We start from the raw sequence: 20,809 nt of genomic DNA, 5'->3' as shown, positions 1-20,809 counted from the left end.
ACTGTGTACAACCTGAAGCAGTATCTGCTAAGATGTGTCACAAACGGTGGTAAAAATATATGGAGCAGAAAAGTGCTTAGTTGTACAAATTTACAAAACTTATAAAAATGTAAGAGTCCAAAATCTATGGTTATTCATTATATTACCCACCAGTAGATACTCTGTAGTAAATTATTTGAGTCTATCATGTATTAATGAATCAGTGGTGTTAAGAGTAGACTTTAATTCACTTTTGTGAACTTATCTTCAGTTCTGTGAATTTCTGTCAGAAAAAGAAGCTGAAAGTCCTGACTTGCCCCACCACAAGGTAGTTCAATAGCTTAGCAATAGTAAAGTTTTATTGTAATTTTTTTTTTGGCTCAGAGCTGAGACTGAAATTTTTCTGAGAAGTACCATTCTAAACCCCTATTATTGAATGCTAAATGGCTTTGAAAATTAGCTTTTGCTGCAGACTTGATAACATAATTTAATGAATTCAACCTGAAGTTACAAAATTGCCTAAAAGGCAAACAAGTGCTTAGTACTTATATTATAAAACTTAAAATGCAGTAAAGTCATTTCAATAATAACTAACACTTTTTCGATCACAACTAGTATTAAGTAAGCTACTTTAAACACTTTCCACACTACCAAAAGTTAAAACAAGTAGCAAGATCTCTCCTCCCAAGTATATTTTCTGAACTCAAACTATACATCCAGCAGCATTTTTCAGACCCTGAAACAAGTGGAAAGGAAATTTCCATATTTTAAAAACCATTTAACTGAGCAACTGAGGAGCTCCCAGCTTCCCTTCAGTTGGAAGTGATTACTCTGCAATGTGAATGACATTCTGGAAGGCAAACATCCAGAATTCCATAAATGCCTTCTAAGTGATGAATATACTTAATTAAAATCATATGCTTATGGATGGATATCAATATTTGGCAGTACCTATTTATGTGAAAAGACATTTTCAAAGATAAAATATTAAAAATCTCATTAGAGACGACCATTAACACATGAACATTTGCAATCAACACTAATGACAGAAGTACGAACTTTGAACCCCAATTAAGTGAAAAGTTATCTCCAAAAGAATAATTTCATTCTTTTGATTAGTAGATCTGTATTAAAAAAAACTGTACTCAATTATTATACTTTAAGTTTCATCAATAAAACTTTGTGGAAATTTGTTTTCTCTCTTCTTATAGATGTACTTACAAAATATCCTTTATTTAGCCTCTTGGCCTGCAAAATCTAAATATTTACTGTTTGGCCCTTTACAGAAAAGTTCGTTGACCTCTGTTCTAGCCCCTACAGTCTCCTACTGTAGTGCAACCATATCATTTTATAGCTATTTATTTACATACTTATACCTCCCCAACTAAACTAGGAGTTACTTTTATGCATGTGCATGAGGCAAGTAGGTAGTACTATACCTAGTTTTACATTTAAGTATTTGCTACATGACTACTGAGTGAATAGCTAATCTCTAGAAGGGACGCAGGCAAGAGATAGTCAGCATTCCTATGAACCATTCCTTCATGTTTTGGAGTTAATTACAACCTGCTTCTCTTACCTGAAATTTTTTTTTTAAAAAGGCTCTTACTCAACTTTCTAAAAATGCAAACTCTGCCCATTACTGATGGCAAAGGGGGTCAAGAAGAATCAAGAAACTATTTCAATTTATGCCTATTTCTATCTCTTGAGCTCTTTTCTAAGTTTGCTCTCCAGGCTTTCCAATTCTTCCTATGATTAATCCTTTGACATTTAAATAAACTATACCCAAGAAGACATGCAGTATTATCTATCAATTACCACTGACCATAACCTATGTAAGTTCGTTGACACTAACATACATCTACTGATCTCTCATGGTTAATCGCTATTATCAAATACTTACCGTTCCTTGTTCTAATAGAAGTTGACACTTGCTGAGACATTCTGGGCTGTCAATAAGTTCCAGGAGTGCTTTCTCAGCCTCTATTCTTTGTGTAAGATCAGTCCCTATGTAGAGATGAGTACATAACACTTCCAATTCAGCCAAGCTCTTGAGAAGAAAAAATATATAACATTTTACTTGAGTGAAAGACCAGAACAAGATAAATATATTAATGCAGGAATTGAGGGATGCATATCATGCCTGAATTCATCAATTCAAGAAATACTTACTGAGCTACCACTACTTACTCAACGTCACAGTGGTGAACAAAAAAGGCCTATCTTCTTCCTCTAAGTTATTTGTTTATAAATTGACAGTAACTGTAGTGGAAAAGAGTATAGAAAGAAAAGGACTTGCCTAATCCAAGGAGTTTAAAAGGTCTGCCTGAAGGAGTAACATTTATCCTAAAAGGGTGAGCCAGACAAAAAAAGACTAGACGGCAGTCCAGGCAGAGAAGTAGCATTTACCAGGGCCCAGAACAGAGTGTAATCATTTAGAGGCATTAAAAGTTCAATGTCACTGGTAGACAGCAAGGAGGAGATGCCAAATGAAGCTAAAGAGATGGGTGGGGGGAATTATCATAAGCGAGTTGCAGACACTATATCAATTACATTACTTCTCAAATTATAAGAATTTCAATGGTTCCATCCATAAAAAAGCAAAGATAATTATAAATATACGCTGATTTAGAGCCTCTAAACTAATGACTCATAGTGCTGCAGGCAAACTCTGTCATGATTTTCAGGAACTATGACCTAACCCCATGTTATTTCTAGCAGTGTAATAACTAGTTATCATGTTGTAGGCTCTTATTTTATAAGCACAAAGAATAATTCTTTCTGTTTATAAATATAATTTCATCTGAAGATATAAAATACATGGATAAGATCTGGGAAAAAAATGAGATCAGCATTAGCTCAAAATAATTTTTATTAAACGCACTTGACTAAAACAAACTACTTCACTTTGAACTTGAATTAAAGAGAATTCTTTGGAGGGCAAAAAAAAAGGCACAGATTTCAATATCAGGTAGTCATACGAAGGTAATCAGATATTCCTAAAGAAATGCCATTTTTTATCCTTTCTGGCCTCAATTGTTACATGGCAGCCTTAGAGCTACACTAGGCCAAACATTCTTTCAAATACATGTATCTCTGCCTAATAGGAATGCACATAAAACACTGAAATGAGACCTCCTCTAGCTCCCTTTATTCTTTTCACTTCTTTCTCCTTCTTAGCTCCTTTATGGCATTTTCCATTTTCTATCCAGGTCAGAGCCAAACATCCCAGACTTGAGAAATTTCTGCTAAAGTGAAAGTAAAAAAGAAAAGTTTCAAATGAATAAATTAAGATAAAGGACCTCAAGTGTGACACATTTTAAATATTTCCCCCACCTAGACTGGCCCAACAAGCCCCCAGAGTACAGCTCCATAATGCTCATATTAAAATGGATAGAAAATGTATGCCCTTGAATACATATGAATTTCCATATTTTCTCCAAGGGTAAGAAATACAAAAAAAGAAAGTGCTACCTTCTTCCCTCTCTTGACTCATGATTAACCTTAGAAGTCTTTTCCTTCATCTAATAAATATGAAAGGCTAAATTTTAGAGCTGGTAATATCCAGAATAATTTAATGATAAACTGATCCTGCTGTCAAGCGTTCATCAAGGTCTAAAGAGTCTTTGAAGTAGACCTTAAATTCAAAAAGAATTGGTCCAGAAATAATGAGAAGACCTAAGTATTTAAAAGCAAAGGCAACAAAAAAGTGAGACTCAAACCTATCTTATAAGTTCGTTTGGAGAATTAAATTTTATTTAAATTATTTATTTATTTTATATATTTTATTATTTATTTACTTTTATTATTTATTGTTATTATGACTTAATAATAATATTGTAATGGGTAGAACTGTATCCCCCTAAAAGATATGCCCAATTCCTAACCCTGGTACCTTTAATGTGTCCTTATTTGGAAATGAAGGTTATTGCAAATCCTAAATTAAGGATCTTAACGACACTGGCCTGGATTTAGGGTGGGCCCTAAGTCTAATGATTCATAAAAGAAAAGTAAAGTACATATGAGACGCAAAGACACAGAGCTACACAAGGGAAGTCATATGAAGAAGGAGGCAGAGGCTAGAATGATGACTCCACAAGCCAAAGAATGCCAAGCATTACCAGCAGCCAGCAGAAAGTAGGAGAAAGGCATGGGGCAGTTTCTCCCTCAACAAGTCCAGAAGGAACCAATAAGACTGGCATATTAGTTTCAGACTTCGGTCCTCATAACTGTAAGACAATAATTTTCTGTTGGCTTTTCAGCTTGTGGTAATTTGTTACAACAGTACTAGGAAACAAATACAAATATTAATATTAATCAATTCAGTAGTACCTAAGTAAACCTAATTGGAAATTTTCCAGAAAAGTTCTTGAAATTATTTTGTCTGTTTTGCTATACTGATTTAAAGAACCTCAACATGGGGCGCCTGGGTGGCTCACTGGGTTGGGCCGCTGCCTTCGGCTCGGGTGGTGATCTCAGGGGTCCTGGGATGGAGCCCCGCATCGGGCTCTCTGCTCGGCGGGGGGCCTGCTTCCTCCTCTCTCTCTGCCTGCCTCTCTGCCTGCTTGTGATCTCTCTTTGTCAAATAAATAAATAAAATCTTTAAAAATAAATAAAGAAAGAAAGAACCTCAACAAAGAACAAATCTGGAGTGTATTCAAACAGTATTCATTTAAGTCAACAATATTACAAATTACCTTTTTCTTTCCAAAGGTATTTCAAAGTATAAAGGCAGTACAAGATAAAAAGGGAAAGGTCTGAACTTTTTCTTATGGAAGACTGAAGCAAAGGGGGGGAAATCAAGTCATTCTTTTACTGTAATGATAATAACAAAACACATCCCAGGCATATCAAATCTTTTTAAAGAAAAGGACACATCTACAAAGATCCTTACCCTGGTGGAAAGGCATTATCTAAACATTTAAAACACTTAAACTCACAATATGGTGAATGCTGATTGACCAAGCAATCTTCTGATTAGCATTTGACTTTCCAGAGAATCTATAGAGACTTTATTTCTCACAATGAATTGATAAATTTGCATCTTAGTTTTACACACTGATGTCTATGCACATGGTTAACGTTAGAGTGCTTCAGAGAAATGGATCCCTTCTCACTTTGCTGACAAATCAGGTATGAGTTATTAAAGCTCCTGCAAGGCTTTATATCAATATTAGATGCCCATAAAAATAACTAATAGGTAGAACAAGTAGAATTGGACATCACCTAACTCCCAAAGAATATCAGATATAAACAGAAAGTACCCAACTTCCATTGCGGAAGAGACAATGACATTATTTTGCCTTAAAGATTTTCCAAGCTATTCTGAACTCGTTTCTAGTCTTTGCACTTGACATACAATTAACCCCTAACTGACGTGACTTCTTTCTATACAGTAATTCTCACATGTGTATCCATCAACAGGTTAAGTGCTGAGTAAAAACAAACAAACAAACAAACAAAAACAGACAAAAAGAGTATATATCGGAAGGTATTATAGGAACAGAAAACAGATTACAGGTTTTGGCCAGGGAGGGAGGAGAGCAGAACAGGACAGGGGAACAGCAATGGGGGATTACAAAGGAACAAAAGGAAACTTTGGAGAGATGATGGATATGTTCATTATCTTGATTTTAGTGATGGTTTTGCAGGTGTAAACATAAGTCAAAACTGTACAATTTAAAATATGTGCAGTTTGCTATTTGTCAGTTACACCTCAATATTAAGCTAAAAGAAAAAGAATGATGGCTTTTGTTCTAAGGAAAAAAATGGCCCCTAATAATAAAAAATAAATCAATGAGCCACAAAAACCCCACCCCAATTGAATTTAACTCTTTTCAATTACTTATCTATATTTTTCCTGCCATATGGAATTAAGGTTCTTGATTATCATTAACAAAAAACACTTTCAGGGGCACCTGGGTGGCTCAGTGGGTTAAGCCTCTGCCTTCGGCTCAGGTCATGATCTCAGGGTCCTGGGATCTCTGCTCAGCAGTGAGCCCGCTTCCTCCTCTCTCTGCCTGCCTCTCTGCCTACTTGTGATCTCTCTCTCTCTCTCTCTCTCTCTCTCTCTCTCTCTCTGTCGAATAAATAAATAAAATTAAAAAAAAAAAAACACTTTCATCTTGAAGTTACTAATTTCCCCACAAATCTTTGTTTCTTCTTCCCTTTACTCCCTTTTCCTTAGCAAATCTGAAGGCTCTTGGAACTCTTCCTTCTACAATGAATTAAGTAGTATTTGTTTTTAGAGCCTTATAGTTTACAAGGATTTATAGCTTTTATTTTTCAAGCAATCCTGAAAAGCAGACTCCTGTAAAGTACATATTTGTAGTACACCCAGTTTAAGACCAAAACAAAACAAAAACCACCACTGAGGCTTAGAAATACTACATACCCACACACACACACATATACACACACACACACATATACACACACACACACATATACATACATACGTATATATGTCGCTTATGATCAAGTGTGAAGTAAATCGTCAATTTTGAGCCAAATAAATACAAGTCTACAGACCTCAAGCACACATTGTTTCCTTACCACCCTGACATCTTGCCACCCTTTACTTCAGTCTGCAGGGAGATAAGCAGATGATTTCCTACTCTATACATTCAACCCTGTCTGCTCACCATCTTTGTATCTACCAATTTCTTCCTCTTGAAATTCAGAAAGATGCTGAAAAACCCAAAATGTCAAAAACTGAATGAACATATTCCACAGATTTCCACTTCCAAGTGCTCTTTGTTTCAGTGGTTTCAAAGGACTAGACCCGGATCTAGATTTTTAATTTTGATATTAGTTTTGTCTCTTCCTTCTCCTTAGTCCCTCCTATATAGTTAAGAGTTTGGCCTTGCCCCATTACCCTCAGATTCTGGAAGGTTAGCCTATGTCATACCTGACTGGCCTATTTTTGTTTAGGGGCCAGGAATGGGGGGGTACACATTCCACAGTCTTAAGTCGGGGGCTGGCCAAACCAGAAAGACCAACCATGTGTTTCAGGGTGCAGGCTTTGGATCACATTAGTATTAGTCAGCCTAAAAACTGAGATCAATGGGCGCCTGGGTGGCTCAGTGGGTTAAGTCGCTGCCTTCGGCTCAGGTCATGATCTCAGGGTCCTGGGATCGAGTCCCGCATCGGGCTCTCTGCTCAGCAGGGAGCCTGCTTCCTCCTCTCTCTCTCTGCTTGCCTCTCTGTCTACTTGTGATCTCTCTCTGTCAAATAAATAAATAAAATCTTTAAAAAAAAAAAAAACTGAGATCAATCACGTGGGCAATCAACAGTCAATCATGACTATGTAATGAAGCCCCAATAAAAAGTGCCCCAGTTCGCAATACTCAATGCACACTGTCATATATATAGGCTGGGTGAATAACATGCCCTAAGAACAGGCAAAAGCGTTGTTTGGAACCCTCCCGACACTGCCTAGGCATCTCTTCTTTTAATCAATTTAATCCGTGTACTTTCCCAGGAATAAACTGCAATGAATTGAAGCTTTCAGTAAATTCTTGCTGAGTCCTTTGCTAAACTATGCAAATCTGAGCCTGGTTCTAGAAACCCCCAAATATGCCGCTGGTGTTAGAATTGAGGGCAGGGAGGGAGTAGCTTAAACCTCACAGTTTAGCTAATTCCGGGTATATATCCTAAGTTGTGATAAAGTCCTAACAAAAAAAAAAATAAAAATAAAGTCCTAACAATTCTTTTTAACTAGAGACTCAGACTTATACCTCTAGCATCTATTTATGGACAACAGAACAACAGAACAGTATTTTCTAACTGTGGTCTCCAGTGCCCTGGATTTCTTCAGCAGCTTCTTTGGAAAGAAGTGGAAGCTTTGGAATCTACCATTTATTGACCCGAAGCAAATTATTTAACCTTTCTAAACCTCACTTTTGAAACTACAGATAGTAATATCCACCTCCCAAAAAAATATGAAGAGTAAGAGAGAAGACAGAAAGCTTAACCCAGTGCCTGGCACACAACAGAAGCAAAATAAATTGTAAATAATTCCTGCAGTTCATGATAAATTATGAAACATTATATTGGTCTTTTGTCTGTAGTTTCTCCCATTCGAGCCCATGCTGCCATGATCTTTCCCAAACCTTTTTCCCATTATGTTACCATCATGTTCGAATAAAACAGTGCACAAACACATCTAGATCAAATCAGGTAGCCTGGGTGGGTATTAAGAAGCATAGCCTTAGTTCCTGGTTCTGGAACAATTCTGAGAGCAAAAGGATGGACCAAATGAGTACTCTAAATTTTCCTGACTTACCTCTTGATTCTCAGTCTCAATCCTTCTGTTTTATCTGAAATTCTTTTATCTTACCTATTCTCAACTCTATCTTTCTTTCCTCCTCTGTCTTCCTCCCACCATCTGGACTGTCTCCTCTTGATGATAACCAGATCCATCACTTCCTTTGGGACAAAGAACTCCTAACTCGCTCACAGCTTCCTAACCAGAATGCATGTACCTGGAATAGCAATGCCTGGCATATTGATCCTCCTGCCCTCCAGGCAGCCAGACTTTTGGCTGTGAGAAGTTTATGTCAATGAACAAGACAATTACCATTTTTTATGTATGCCATGATGTGAAAAAGAATGTGCAGAAGTACCTTAAGCTACCTTACGCAAGCCACATCTTTACGCATCACCCATATGGCATGAATTTTTGACAAGCTACCTGCTGGTGAGTAGGTAACAGTAAGCTACTGATATGAAAGAATATGGAATTATGAATTACTGGGCCTACTCTAACTCCACAGCCTTGGGCAAGTCACAAATGCTCTAAGATTCAGTGTCTTCAATAATAAAATGTATATATGTACATATATGCACACCTCTCAAATCACTTGTAGGGCTCAAAATCAATAATAAGCCCATGTGAAAAGTCAAAATGTTAGGTACTGGTTATCATTTTTTAATAAATACTCCTAGAGTGAACTGGAAATATAGTCTCATACACTAGAAATACTTCAAACTGATTAGTTTACAGCGCTGTTTTTCTGGCTCTCAAAACTGTTTGATCTTTTATTTGTCAACTACACTTCAAGGTGCTGTGAAATACATTCCTGAAAAAACCAATACAGGAAGTTTTGGCGTTAGTAGCTAACTTTTCCAAACTCTAAGTATGAAGAAGTCTTCCGGGACTGAGGGATTTACTATTATGCATCATCTTTCTAACCCTGAAAACTTCCAAACTTCCACCAGTCTTTACCCTCAAGATTTACACCTGAGCTATGAATACTTGATTACCTATTTACAATCCCTACAACCTCCCTGTAAGATTCTTCCTGTGAAAATTTCCAGGGGGCATGTTTACCAAAGTGGAAACAATAACAGTATTTGACCTGGACACCCTTAGAAATGCAAGAAGTCTAAAGGTAATGTGTGGGGCTCACTACTTCCTGGTGTATAAATCCTGGAGCTTTCATTTACCTGACAGGAGAGTGGCTGGTTGGAAAGAAAATATCCTTTGGAAGAATCAGTAAATAAGAAATGAGTCAGTATGACCACAGGTAGTCCAAAGAAGTCTACAAGAGGAACTTGACACATAGAGACAGTCACCACATTATGAAATTGACTACCCCTCCAAGGTCATTCCCACCATCCAGAGCAGCCTCCCCTTCTCTCTTCCTTTTTACATGAACCTTATGCTCCAGCCAGACCAAACTTCCTACAGTGTGCCATGTTCTTCCACAATTCTTCACCATCGTTCACATGGTCCTTTTGCCTCTGTACTCTTCCCCTCCTCTTCACCTGTCTGGCTCCTAAAATTCAAGACCCACTAGACTGCAAGTTCCTTGAGAGTAGAAATCACAGTTTTGCTAGAGCTGTTTTCCATGCCTAGCAAAGCAGGAACTCAGTATATAACTGGGCGAACGGAAACTCAAAGCATCTCCTCCGAGAAGCAGAGCTCTGCCTCACTTCTCCACACACACACACAGGGACGCCCGCGCGGTTGATGCCCGTCTTCAATGTTCCCATGATATCCTGTGATTAATTCTACCGTATCATTTCCGCATGTACTGTAATTATCTGTGAATTCTATGAGGGCAGGGATGGTAAGATGATGTAATCCTTTATCCCAGAACTGTGCACAATGCTTGAGACACAGTGGGGAGCTCCATAAATGTTTGTTGAATGAATAACTGGATGCACATGCCAGTGCAGCCCGAGAATACGTGAGCCGTCCTCCGCAAGCACGCGTCGCATCCTTATCTCCGCGCTCCTCCGGCACGCTGCCCCCGTTTCCTCCTCCAATAAGACGGCTGCTAAGCACTCCGCAACTCCCTACAGATACAGCCCCTGCCCGCTCTAACCAATTAGAAATCCAACCGCTGCCGCCGTTCCCTCGGGGGACCCTGGCCCCCTCTCGAACTGCATCCCAACCGTGCGGACGCTGGCGATTGAGCCGCGACCAGGGACACGGCGGGAAGACTGGTCCGGCCTGGTGGGGCTCCCACCTGCCTGGGCGCCGCCAAAGCCGCCCTTCGCACAGTGCCCCGCACCAGGAGACCAGGAGTGCGGGCTCCCGCGCAGCGGGTCCTCAGCATCCGCACCTCCCCGGAGGGGCGAGCTCCGAACCCGGCCCCTTGCCTTTCCACCCGCCACCCCCGGGCACGGGCCATCCCCTCTTCGGGCCCGGGCCCGCGGTGGGCAGCCCAAGCCAGTGCCCGAGTCTCCGACCCGGGCGGGGGCGGGAGCTGGGGCTCCAAGGCGCCGGTCCGCAGCCCGGCATCCTCCGCCGCCGTCCTCCGCCCTCCGTCTCCAGACCGCAGCGTCTCGCCAGGTTCCCGGGACGGCGGAGCGGAGGCCCGCGGTGCAGAGCGCACTGACCTGGAAGTGCAGCGCCATCTTCCCGGGAGGCGGCGCCGGCCGGCCGCCCCGAGCGCCCGAGGGGAGGGAGCAGAGGCGGGCACCGCGGAAGCCCCAGCCGCCCGCGGGGTCCCTGCGCCGCTGGCTTGCGAGCACGTTCGTCGCCTCGGCCGTGCGGCCCCTGCGTTTGAAGCGCTGGACGGGGCGGGGCCTGACGGGACGGGGCAGGATGACGGAGGCGGCGCGCGGGGTGGGGGGTGGAGGTGGGGGATGGAGGTGGGCACGAGGGGGCGGGGCCTGGGGAGCCCGGAATCTCAACCGCCCCCAGCACGGAAGTTTGAACCGATGCTGCAACCTCAGGTGGGTCGTAACCTCTGACATCTTTCCTTTGACACAACCACCACAACTCAACTGTCAGCCATGACCTCTGGTTCTTACATCTTCCGCAAATTCTGTTGATCCTGAAGACTTACAGCACAACTATGGCCACAGCTTCTGATACCCTCGTCTCCGTAACTGTTCTTGTCCCCTGAACACCCACTTGCTATGCACAATCTGCCATAATCTTTGACTCCTTCATGCCAGCGGCTTGCTGTTCTTGACCACTGACTCCCAGAGTCCAACTTCCATTTTCTTTTTAACTTTATTTGGCTTGAAATTGAAATGACAGTGTCTACATGGTGTTAAGTTGTAAAATTCTAGCTCGCCTATTACTACTTCTTGCCTATATTTCATGTAATATGAATTTGTATTTTACACCAAATGATTCCATTGGAATGAGGATTTATTTGAACAAAAGTAAGAGTTATTCCTTTCTGGTGCTCTTCATTTCTTCTTGAAGATTGACCCTTCTAGTTGGAGGCATTGTACTTCAGTGTGAAAAATTACTTTAATACTAATTATAGTTTAGGTTTACTAGTGACAAAGTCAGCCTTTGTTAACATGAATACATCTTTATACCTATATTTTTATAGGATAGTTTTGCTGGGTATAGAATTCTATTTTGTCTTAAAAAAAATGTTCTCAGCATTAAAAAAAAAATGTCTTTTCCCTTGATTTCTGGTTGCCATTGTTTCTGTTGTGAAGTTAGCCATGAGTCTGACTATTGCTCCTTTGAAGGTAATACATCTCCTCCCACCCGTGGCTGGCTTAAATTGTTTCTTTTCTTTCTTTTTGTCTTCAGCAGTTTGAGTGTGATGTAATTCTGTGTGTGTGTGTGTGTTATCCTGCTTGGGATTCCTAAGGCTTCTTAAATATGAAATCTGATATTTTTATCAGTTTTTGAAAATTGTCTGTATTTCTGTTCCTTTCTCTCTCTTCTCTTTCTGGAACTCCAGTTACATCTACATTAGATCTTTTTAAGTATTCCATATGTCTCTTACACTCTTTTCTATATTTTTTGTCTTTTTTTCTCGTTGTGTTTTAATCCGCATGATTTTTTTTTTACTGACCTGTCACCCATTCAGTAGAAACTCTGTTCTGCTGTATCTTAGTGCTGCTACACAACCCCTCTATCGGGATCTTAATTTTAGGTTATATATTTCCGGGTCCAGAATTTTCATTTGCGTTTTTCCCTTTCCATTCTTTTAACAGATTCTAAGGCTCTGGTGGAATTGTTTCTCTTTCTTACCTCTATTTTCTTGAACATTTTAATCATATAATTTTAAAGCACCTATCAGATAACTCCAATATCTGAATCACCTATGAGTCCTTCCAGCTTTCGGCATTTGGTCCTGTTTGTTAAGCATGCCTTATAATTTCTTATTAAATGTCAGACAGTGTGATAGAAAAATTCTAGAGACTGTGGATGATACCAGCTTTCTCCAAAGAGGATTATGTTTTCTTATTGTAGTAGGCAGACAGAATACAAGTGAATCACCTTAATCTGATTGAGACTTGGTCTTAGGCTTTTAAATTCAAGTTTATTTCAGTTTTGCCCTTATTCCTAGGTCATGGTTCTTAATAAATCTTACTAGATCTTGAAAACCTAAATATTTTCCAAGACCCCTCTGCCTTGTGGGCCTTGAACTCTAATCCCCATTTCCCCAATTCTGTGAAACTGCTAAAATCTCTGTTCAGCTCTTCAGGTGCTGCTGTTCTGCTGAGTCCCTTAAAGTCTCTTCCTGTGCATGTACGTCTTAAAAATTTACTGATGATTTAAAGGGAATTTATACACAGATTTTGGAGCTCACATCTCTGTGATTTTCTCCTCTCTAGAATTGTGTCCTTCACATCCTAGCTGCATTTGTTCCTAAACTCCCTTCTCTTCTCCTAGCCTACTGAGATTGCTACTATCTATTTAGCTGTTACCCCTGTGATAATTCAAAATGCTCCAGGGTTGGGAACAGACCTGAATGTGGACCTTGCCCTCAGTGCTTTCCTGCTCTCCAGAGTTAAGCCAATCAAGTCTTGTCTTTATAGGTTCTTCCCTCGAGCCTTCTAGCAATTGTTACATATGTGTGTGTATGTGTGTGTGTGTCATTAATACACATTAAATTATCAAATTTATATCTATTTGTGTAATATATTAACATATTTGTTAAAAGTGTGTATGTGTGTGTGTGTTTGTCCTGTTTTTATAATTGATTTAAGTGGGAGGTCTAATTCAACATAAACTACTCCATTATGATCAGACTGTTTACATCTCCCATTCTTTGGCCTTGATTTACATAGCTTATCCCGAGCACATGAATCCTTGTCCCCATAACCCAACTCCTAAACTTGAAAATGTTCAATTCCCTCATTCTGCCATTTATGATTCCTATATCCCAAAGTTTTTGATTCCTATATTCTATGTCCATGCTTTAAGACTTTTAATATCCAGGCTCATTTGTGACTCTTAATCCCTAACACCAGTGTTGATTTCTGACCTCCCTATTGTATCTGCCACACAATACCCCATTATTTTAACTGCCTATTGTCTTTGTCTAACTTCTGAATCCCAGTCCACATTTTAAAGTTATTGTTTTAAAGTAGCATTTCTATAACCTCAAAAATTAAGCCATTACAGGAAGAACAATTTCTTGAGATTTGATCATTTGGCTTTTTCTTTCGCCATACCAGAATATCCTTGGCACAAATATAAGGTTGTGATAAGAACAGCAGCTGACTATTCTGTGGATTTACAAGGAAACTCAGAAAGGGAAAAACCAATTCTTTTTTCTCTTTAAATATGAGGGACTACTAAAGATTTCAGTTTATAATGAACTCTCCCTTCCATGATTTTCTAACAAGATATGCATACAACTCCATATCCTTTTTGTCAATTAATAAAATTTAAGATATAATTGTGTCCTTGCAGCTATTAAAACTATCACAAGGGGCACCTGGGTGGTCCAGTCAGTTAAGCATCTGCCTTTGGCTCAGGTCATGATCTCAGGGTCCTGGGATGGAACCCTGAATCAGGTTCTCTGCTCAGCAGGGAGTCTGCTTCTCCCTCTCCATGCTGCTACTCTCTCTATCTCCCTCTCTCTCTCTTTCTCAAATAAATAAATAAAATCTTTAAAAAAAATTTTTTTTCAAAGATTTTATTTATTTATTTGACAGAGAGAGATCACAAGTAGACGGAGAGGAAGGCAGAGAGAGAGAGAGAGGGAAGCAGGCTTCTTGCTGAGCAGAGAGCCCAATGCGGGACTCGATCCCAGGACTCTGAGATCATGACCTGAGCCGAAGGCAGCGGCTTAACCCACTGAGCCACCCAGGCGCCCTAAAAAAAATTTTTTTTAAACTAGCACAAAAGATGCTCCAGGATGTCAAATAATTCATTTCTATCACAAAACTCAATTAAAGGAGGTACATTTAGGGCTCTTAGGAATTAAAATATCTTCTTCTATGTCAACTAGCCTTCTAAAAAAGACAAATGGATATTTGATCTTTGTATCTTTTCAGGAAATTCAATTAACGTTTGTAATTCTGGTACCTTGGGAAATTCACCTAATGTCTTTGAGTTTTGATTTGTTATTTATTGTTTCTATAACAGGACTTATGTGGGCCCGAACTGTGGGGCTGAACTGTGGGACTGAAACTTCAAAATACCAACCAACTAACCAACTAACTAAAAATACCAACTAACTAACCAAACACCACCACCACCAACAACAACAGCAAAAACAAAACAATACAAAAACCCTCAAAATAGCCAACTAAATTTTTTTAAGATTTTATTTATTTATTTGACAGAGAGATAAAGAAAGCCAGAGAGTACAAGTTGGGGGGAGGGCAGAGGGAGAAGGAGAAGGGAGCAGGGAGCCCTATGCAGGGCTCTATTGCAGGGCCCTCCTGGGATCATGACCTGAGCCAAAGTCAGATGCTTAACCAGCTGAGCCACCCGGGCGCCCCTCCAACTAAAATTCTTACATTATCAAGACGTAAAATATAAAACCTATGGTCAATCATTTAATTTAGTAGCAATATAAGCAAAAACAGGAAACATTAGTGCACACCTTCATTAATTTTTTCTACAAAGTATAATTTTATTAAATACACTTAATAAGATTACTTAATACCTCAGTAAGTTTTGGGAACCAGCAGAAGATAGGCAAATGGGAGAAACAAGAGAAAAATGCGTCCAAAAAAATTCAAATTTATATAAAACCCCTCCAACACACAATAGCTGTATAAAATGTGTTTATTTGTGTATATTTCTTTCATATTGGTTAATTTCAACTTTTCTATTTTATCAAGACATTAACCTTAAACTCCATTTATTTAAATATCCAGTATGAAACCAGAGTAACAAAATTTCTTCTCCTCTGGTGGTATAAAGAGGAGTTATTTTGCAATCTTTATTATTACACATATACTAAAAACTGTACACACTTTAGTTTAAATTATCTTACACTTTTTTTTAAAGATTTTATTTATTTTTTCAACAGAGAGAGATCACAAGTAGGCAGAGAGGCAGCAGAGAGACAGAGAGGAGGAAGCGGGCTCCCCACCAAGGAGAGAGCCCAATGAGGGGCTTGATCCCAGAACCTTGGGATCATGACCCAAGCCGAAGGCAGAGGCTTTAACCCTCTGAGCCACCCAGGGGCCCCTTATTTTACACTTTTACACTTTTAATGTAATGGCAGTAACAAAAGTATACTGCTATGTATTAATAATGCTATTTTGACGAATAAAAACGAATATTTTTCACTTTATATATTGCCTTATATTACTTATTCTTCCACATAATAATAAATAAAGCATTGATTACCTCAGGAAGATAGTAATATTATATTAACTATGTATCCTTAACATTATCTCTGAGCAGCATCATAATGTCACTGACACGTAGTGCTATTCAATAAAGTAGTATACACATTCTGAAAAGCAATTTGTAATATGTACCAAGAATCTTGAAAATATCTATCATCTTCACCCAACTTCAAGAAAGTGATTCTAAGAAAATAACTGCAAAAAAAAAAAGTTTTATATGTGAAGGTATTTGTTAAAGCATAATTTATAAGGGGGAAAGCTGGAAAGGTTAAGTAAATTATGGTACAACATATGGCAGAATCCTAACAGTCATTAAGGATTGTATTTATAGAGAGTTTTGTAAAACTGTGGAAAATGCTATGTTAAGAGGTTAAGTATAAAAGGCAAAATGGAACGGTACGCCATTCAAATGAAATGAAAAAAGGCATAGAAAAAAATGGAACAGAATGCAAACAAATGTTAACAGGGCTATCTTTTTTTTTTTTAATTAATTTTTATTTTTTCAGCATAACAGTATTCATTATTTTTGCACCACACCCAGTGCTCCATGCAATCCGTGCCCTCTACAATACCCACCACCTAGTGCCCCCAACCTCCCACCCCCCCACCCCTTCAAAATTCTCAGATCGTTTTTCAGATTCCATAGTCTCTCATGGTTCACCTCCCCTTCCAATTTCCCTCAACTCCCTTCTCTCCATCTCCCCTTGTCCTCCATGCTATTTGTTATGCTCCACAAATAAGTGAAACCATATGATAATTGACTCTCTCTGCTTGACTTATTTCAATCAGCATAATCTCTTCCAGTCCCGTCCATGTTGCTACAAAACTTGGGTATTCATCCTTTCTTTTTTCTTTTTCTTTTTTTTATAGCTTTATAAACATATACTTTTATCCCCAGGGGTACAGGTCTGCAAATCGCCAGGTTTACACACTTCACAGCACTCACCTTAGCACATACCCTCCCCAATATCCATAACCCCACCCCCCTCTCCCAACCCCCTCCCCCCATCAACCCTCAGTTTGTTTTGTGAGATTAAGAGTCACTTATGGTTTGTCTCCCTCCCAATCCCATCTTGTTTCATTTATTCTTCTCCTACCCCCTCAACCCCCCATGTTGCATCTCCTCTCCCTCATATCAGAGAGATCATATGATAGTTGTCTTTCTCCGATTGACTTATTTCGCTAAGCATGATACCCTCTAGTTCCATCCACGTCGTCGCAAATGGCAAGATTTCATTTCTTTTGATGGCTGCATAGTATTCCATTGTGTATATATACCACATCTTCTTTATCCATTCGTCTGTAGATGGACATCTAGGTTCTTTCCATAGTTTGGCTATTGTAGACATTGCTGCTATAAACATTCGGGTGCACGTGCCCCTTCGGATCACTACGTTTGTATCTTTAGGGTAAATACCCAGCAGTGCAATTGCAGGGTCATAGGGTAGTTCTATTTTCAACATTTTGAGGAACCTCCATGCTGTTTTCCAGAATGGTTGCACCAGCTTGCATTCCCACCAACAGTGTAGGAGGGTTCCCCTTTCTCCGCATCCTCGCCAGCATCTGTCATTTCCTGACTTGTTAATTTTAGCCATTCTGACTGGTGTGAGGTGATATCTCATGGTGGTTTTGATTTGTATTTCCCTGATGCCGAGTGATATGGAGCACTTTTTCATGTGTCTGTTGGCCATCTGGATGTCTTCTTTGCAGAAATGTCTGTTCATGTCCTCTGCCCATTTCTTGATTGGATTATTTGTTCTTTGGGTGTTGGAGTTTGCTAAGTTCTTTATAGATTTTGGACACTAGCCCTTTATCTGATATGTCATTTGCAAATATCTTCTCCCATTCTGCCAGTTGTCTTTTGGTTTTGTTAACTGTTTCCTTTGCTGTGCAAAAGCTTTTGATCTTGATAAAATCCCAAAAGTTCATTTTTGCCCTTGCTTCCCTTGCCTTTGGTGATGTTCCTAGGAAGATGTTGCTGTGGCTGAGGTTGAAGAGGTTGCTGCCTGTGTTCTCCTCAAGGATTTTGATGGATTCCTTTCTCACATTGAGATCCTTCATCCATTTTGAGTCTATTTTCGTGTGTGGTGTAAGGAAATGATCCAGTTTCATTTTTCTGCATGTGGCTGTCCAATTTTCCCAACACCATTTATTGAAGAGGCTGTCTTTTTTCCATTGGACATTCTTTCCTGCTTTGTCGAAGATGAGTTGACCATAGAGTTGAGGGTCCATTTCTGGGCTCTCTATTCTGTTCCATTGATCTATGTGTCTGTTTTTGTGCCAGTACCATGCTGTCTTGATGATGACAGCTTTGTAATAGAGCTTGAAGTCCGGAATTGTGATGCCACCAACTTTGGCTTTCTTTTTCAATATTCCTTTGGCTATTCGAGGTCTTTTCTGGTTCCATATAAATTTTAGGATTATTTGTTCCATTTCTTTGAAAAAAATGGATGGTACTTTGATAGGAATTGCATTAAATGTGTAGATTGCTTTAGGTAGCATAGACATTTTCACAATATTTATTCTTCCAATCCAGGAGCATGGAACTTTTTCCATTTCTTTGTGTCTTCCTCAATTTCTTTCATGAGTACTTTTTAGTTTTCTGTGTATAGATTCTTAGTCTCTTTGGTTAGGTTTATTCCTAGGTATCTTATAGTTTTGGGTGCAATTGTAAATGGGATGGACTCCTTAATTTCTCTTTCTTCTGTCTTGTTGTTGGTGTAGAGAAATGCAACTGATTTCTGTGCATTGATTTTATATCCTGACACTTATTGAATTCCTGTACAAGTTCTAGCAGTTTTGGAGTGGAGTCTTTTGGGTTTTCCACATAGAGTATCATATCATCTGCGAAGAGTGATAGTTTGACTTCTTCTTTGCCGATTTGGATGCCTTTAATTTCCTTTTGTTGTCTGATTGCTGAGGCTAGGACTTCTAGTACTATGTTGAATAGCAGTGGTGATAACGGACATCCCTGCCGTGTTTCCTGACCTTAGCGGAAAAGCTTTCAGTTTTTCTCCATTGAGAATGATATTTGCGGTGGGTTTTTCATAGATGGCTTTGATAATATTGAGGTATGTGCCGTCTATCCCTACACTTTGAAGAGTTTTGATCAGGAAGGGATGCTGTACTTTGTCAAATGCTTTTTCAGCATCTATGGAGAGTATCATATGGTTCTTGTTCTTTTATTAATGTGTTGTATCACATTGATTGATTTGCGGATGTTGAACCAACCTTGCAGCCCTGGAATAAATCCCACTTGGTCGTGGTGAATAATCCTTTTAATGTACTGTTGAATCCTATTGGCTAGTATTTTGGCGAGAATTTTTGCATCTGTGTTCATCAAGGATATTGGTCTGTAGTTCTCTTTTTTGTTGGGATCCTTGTCTGGTTTTGGGATCAAGGTGATGCTGGCCTCATAAAATGAGTTTGGAAGTTTTCCTTCTATTTCTATTTTTTGGAACAGTTTCAGGAGAAAAGGAATTAGTTCTTCTTTAAATGTTTGGTAGAATTCCCCCGGGAAGCCGTCTGGCCCTGGGCTTTTGTTTGTTTGGAGATTTTTGATGACTGTTTCAATCTCCTTACTGGTTATGGGTCTGTTCAGGCTTTCTATTTCTTCCTGGTTCAGTTGTGGTAGTTTATATGTCTCTAGGAATGCATCCATTTCTTCCAGATTGTCAAATTTGTTGGTGTAGAGTTGCTCATAGTATGTTCTTATAATTGTCTGTATTTCTTGGTGTTCGTTGTGATCTCTCCTCTTTCATTCATGATTTTATTTATTTGGGTCCTTTCTCTTTTCTTTTTGAGAAGTCTGGCCAGGGGTTTATCAATCTTATTAATTCTTTCAAAGAACCAGCTCCTAGTTTCGTTGATTTGTTCTATTGTTTTTTTGGTTTCTATTTCATTGATTTCTGCTCTGATCTTTATGATTTCTCTTCTCCTGCTGGGTTTAGGGTTTCTTTCTTGTTCTTTCTCAGCTCCTTTAGGTGTAGGGTTAGGTTGTGTACCTGAGACCTTTCTTGTTTCTTGAGAAAGGCTTGTACCGCTATATATTTTCCTCTCAGGACTGCCTTTGTTGTGTCCCACAGATTCTGAACCGTTGTGTTTTTCATTATCATTTGTTTCCATAAATTTTTTCAATTCTTCTTTAATTTCCTGGTTGACCCATTCATTCTTTAGAAGGATGCTGTTTAGTCTCCATGTATTTGGGTTCTTTCCAAATTTCCTCTTGTTATTGAGTTCTAGCTTTAGAGCATTGTGGTCTGAAAATATGCAGGGAATGATCCCAATCTTTTGATACCGGTTGAGACTTGATTTAGGACCAAGAATGTGATCTATTCTGGAGAATGTTCCACGTGCACTAGAGAAGAATGTGTATTCTGTTGCTTTGGGATGAAATGTTCTGAATATATCTGTGATGTCCATCTGGTCCAGTGTGTCATTTAAGGCCTTGATTTCCTTGTTGATCTTTTGCTTGGATGATCTGTCCATTTCAGTGAGGGGAGTGTTAAAATCCCTACTATTATTGTATTCTTGTCGATGTGTTTCTTTGATTTTGTTATTAATTGGTTTATATAGTTGGCTGCTCCCACGTTAGGGGCATAGATATTTAAAATTGTTAGATCTTCTTGTTGGACAGTTCCTTTGAGTATGATATAGTGTCCTTCCTCATCTCTTATTATAGTCTTTGGCTTAAAATCTAATTGATCTGCTATAAGGATTGCCACTCCTGCTTTCTTCTGATGTCCATTAGCATGGTAAATTCTTTTCCACCCCCTCACTTTAAACCTGGAGGTGTCTTCGG

General features: G+C 39.2%; 1 protein-coding gene across 3 annotated transcripts in view; it reads right to left on the bottom strand.

The window, feature by feature from the left end:
• The window catches only part of RANBP17 (RAN binding protein 17), a 327,124-nt gene extending 316,129 nt beyond the window's left edge, over positions 1–10,995 (bottom strand). For 2 of the 3 annotated variants that reach the window (XM_047729648.1, XM_047729649.1), the window contains exons 1-2: positions 10,831–10,995; positions 1,883–2,029 (exon numbers count right to left, since the gene is read on the bottom strand). In XM_047729648.1, coding sequence (XP_047585604.1) covers positions 1,883–2,029; positions 10,831–10,848 — 165 coding nt within the window. In that variant the 5' untranslated portion in view covers positions 10,849–10,995. The remainder of the gene's footprint in view (positions 1–1,882; positions 2,030–10,830) is intronic. The other variant, XM_047729650.1, reaches the window with a different exon arrangement.
• Positions 10,996–20,809: the final 9,814 nt, after the last annotated feature.

This window comes from Lutra lutra, chromosome 5 (assembly GCF_902655055.1).
Source record: "Lutra lutra chromosome 5, mLutLut1.2, whole genome shotgun sequence".
Taxonomy (NCBI): domain Eukaryota; kingdom Metazoa; phylum Chordata; class Mammalia; order Carnivora; family Mustelidae; genus Lutra; species Lutra lutra.
This window is presented reverse-complemented; position numbering and strand designations above follow the sequence as displayed.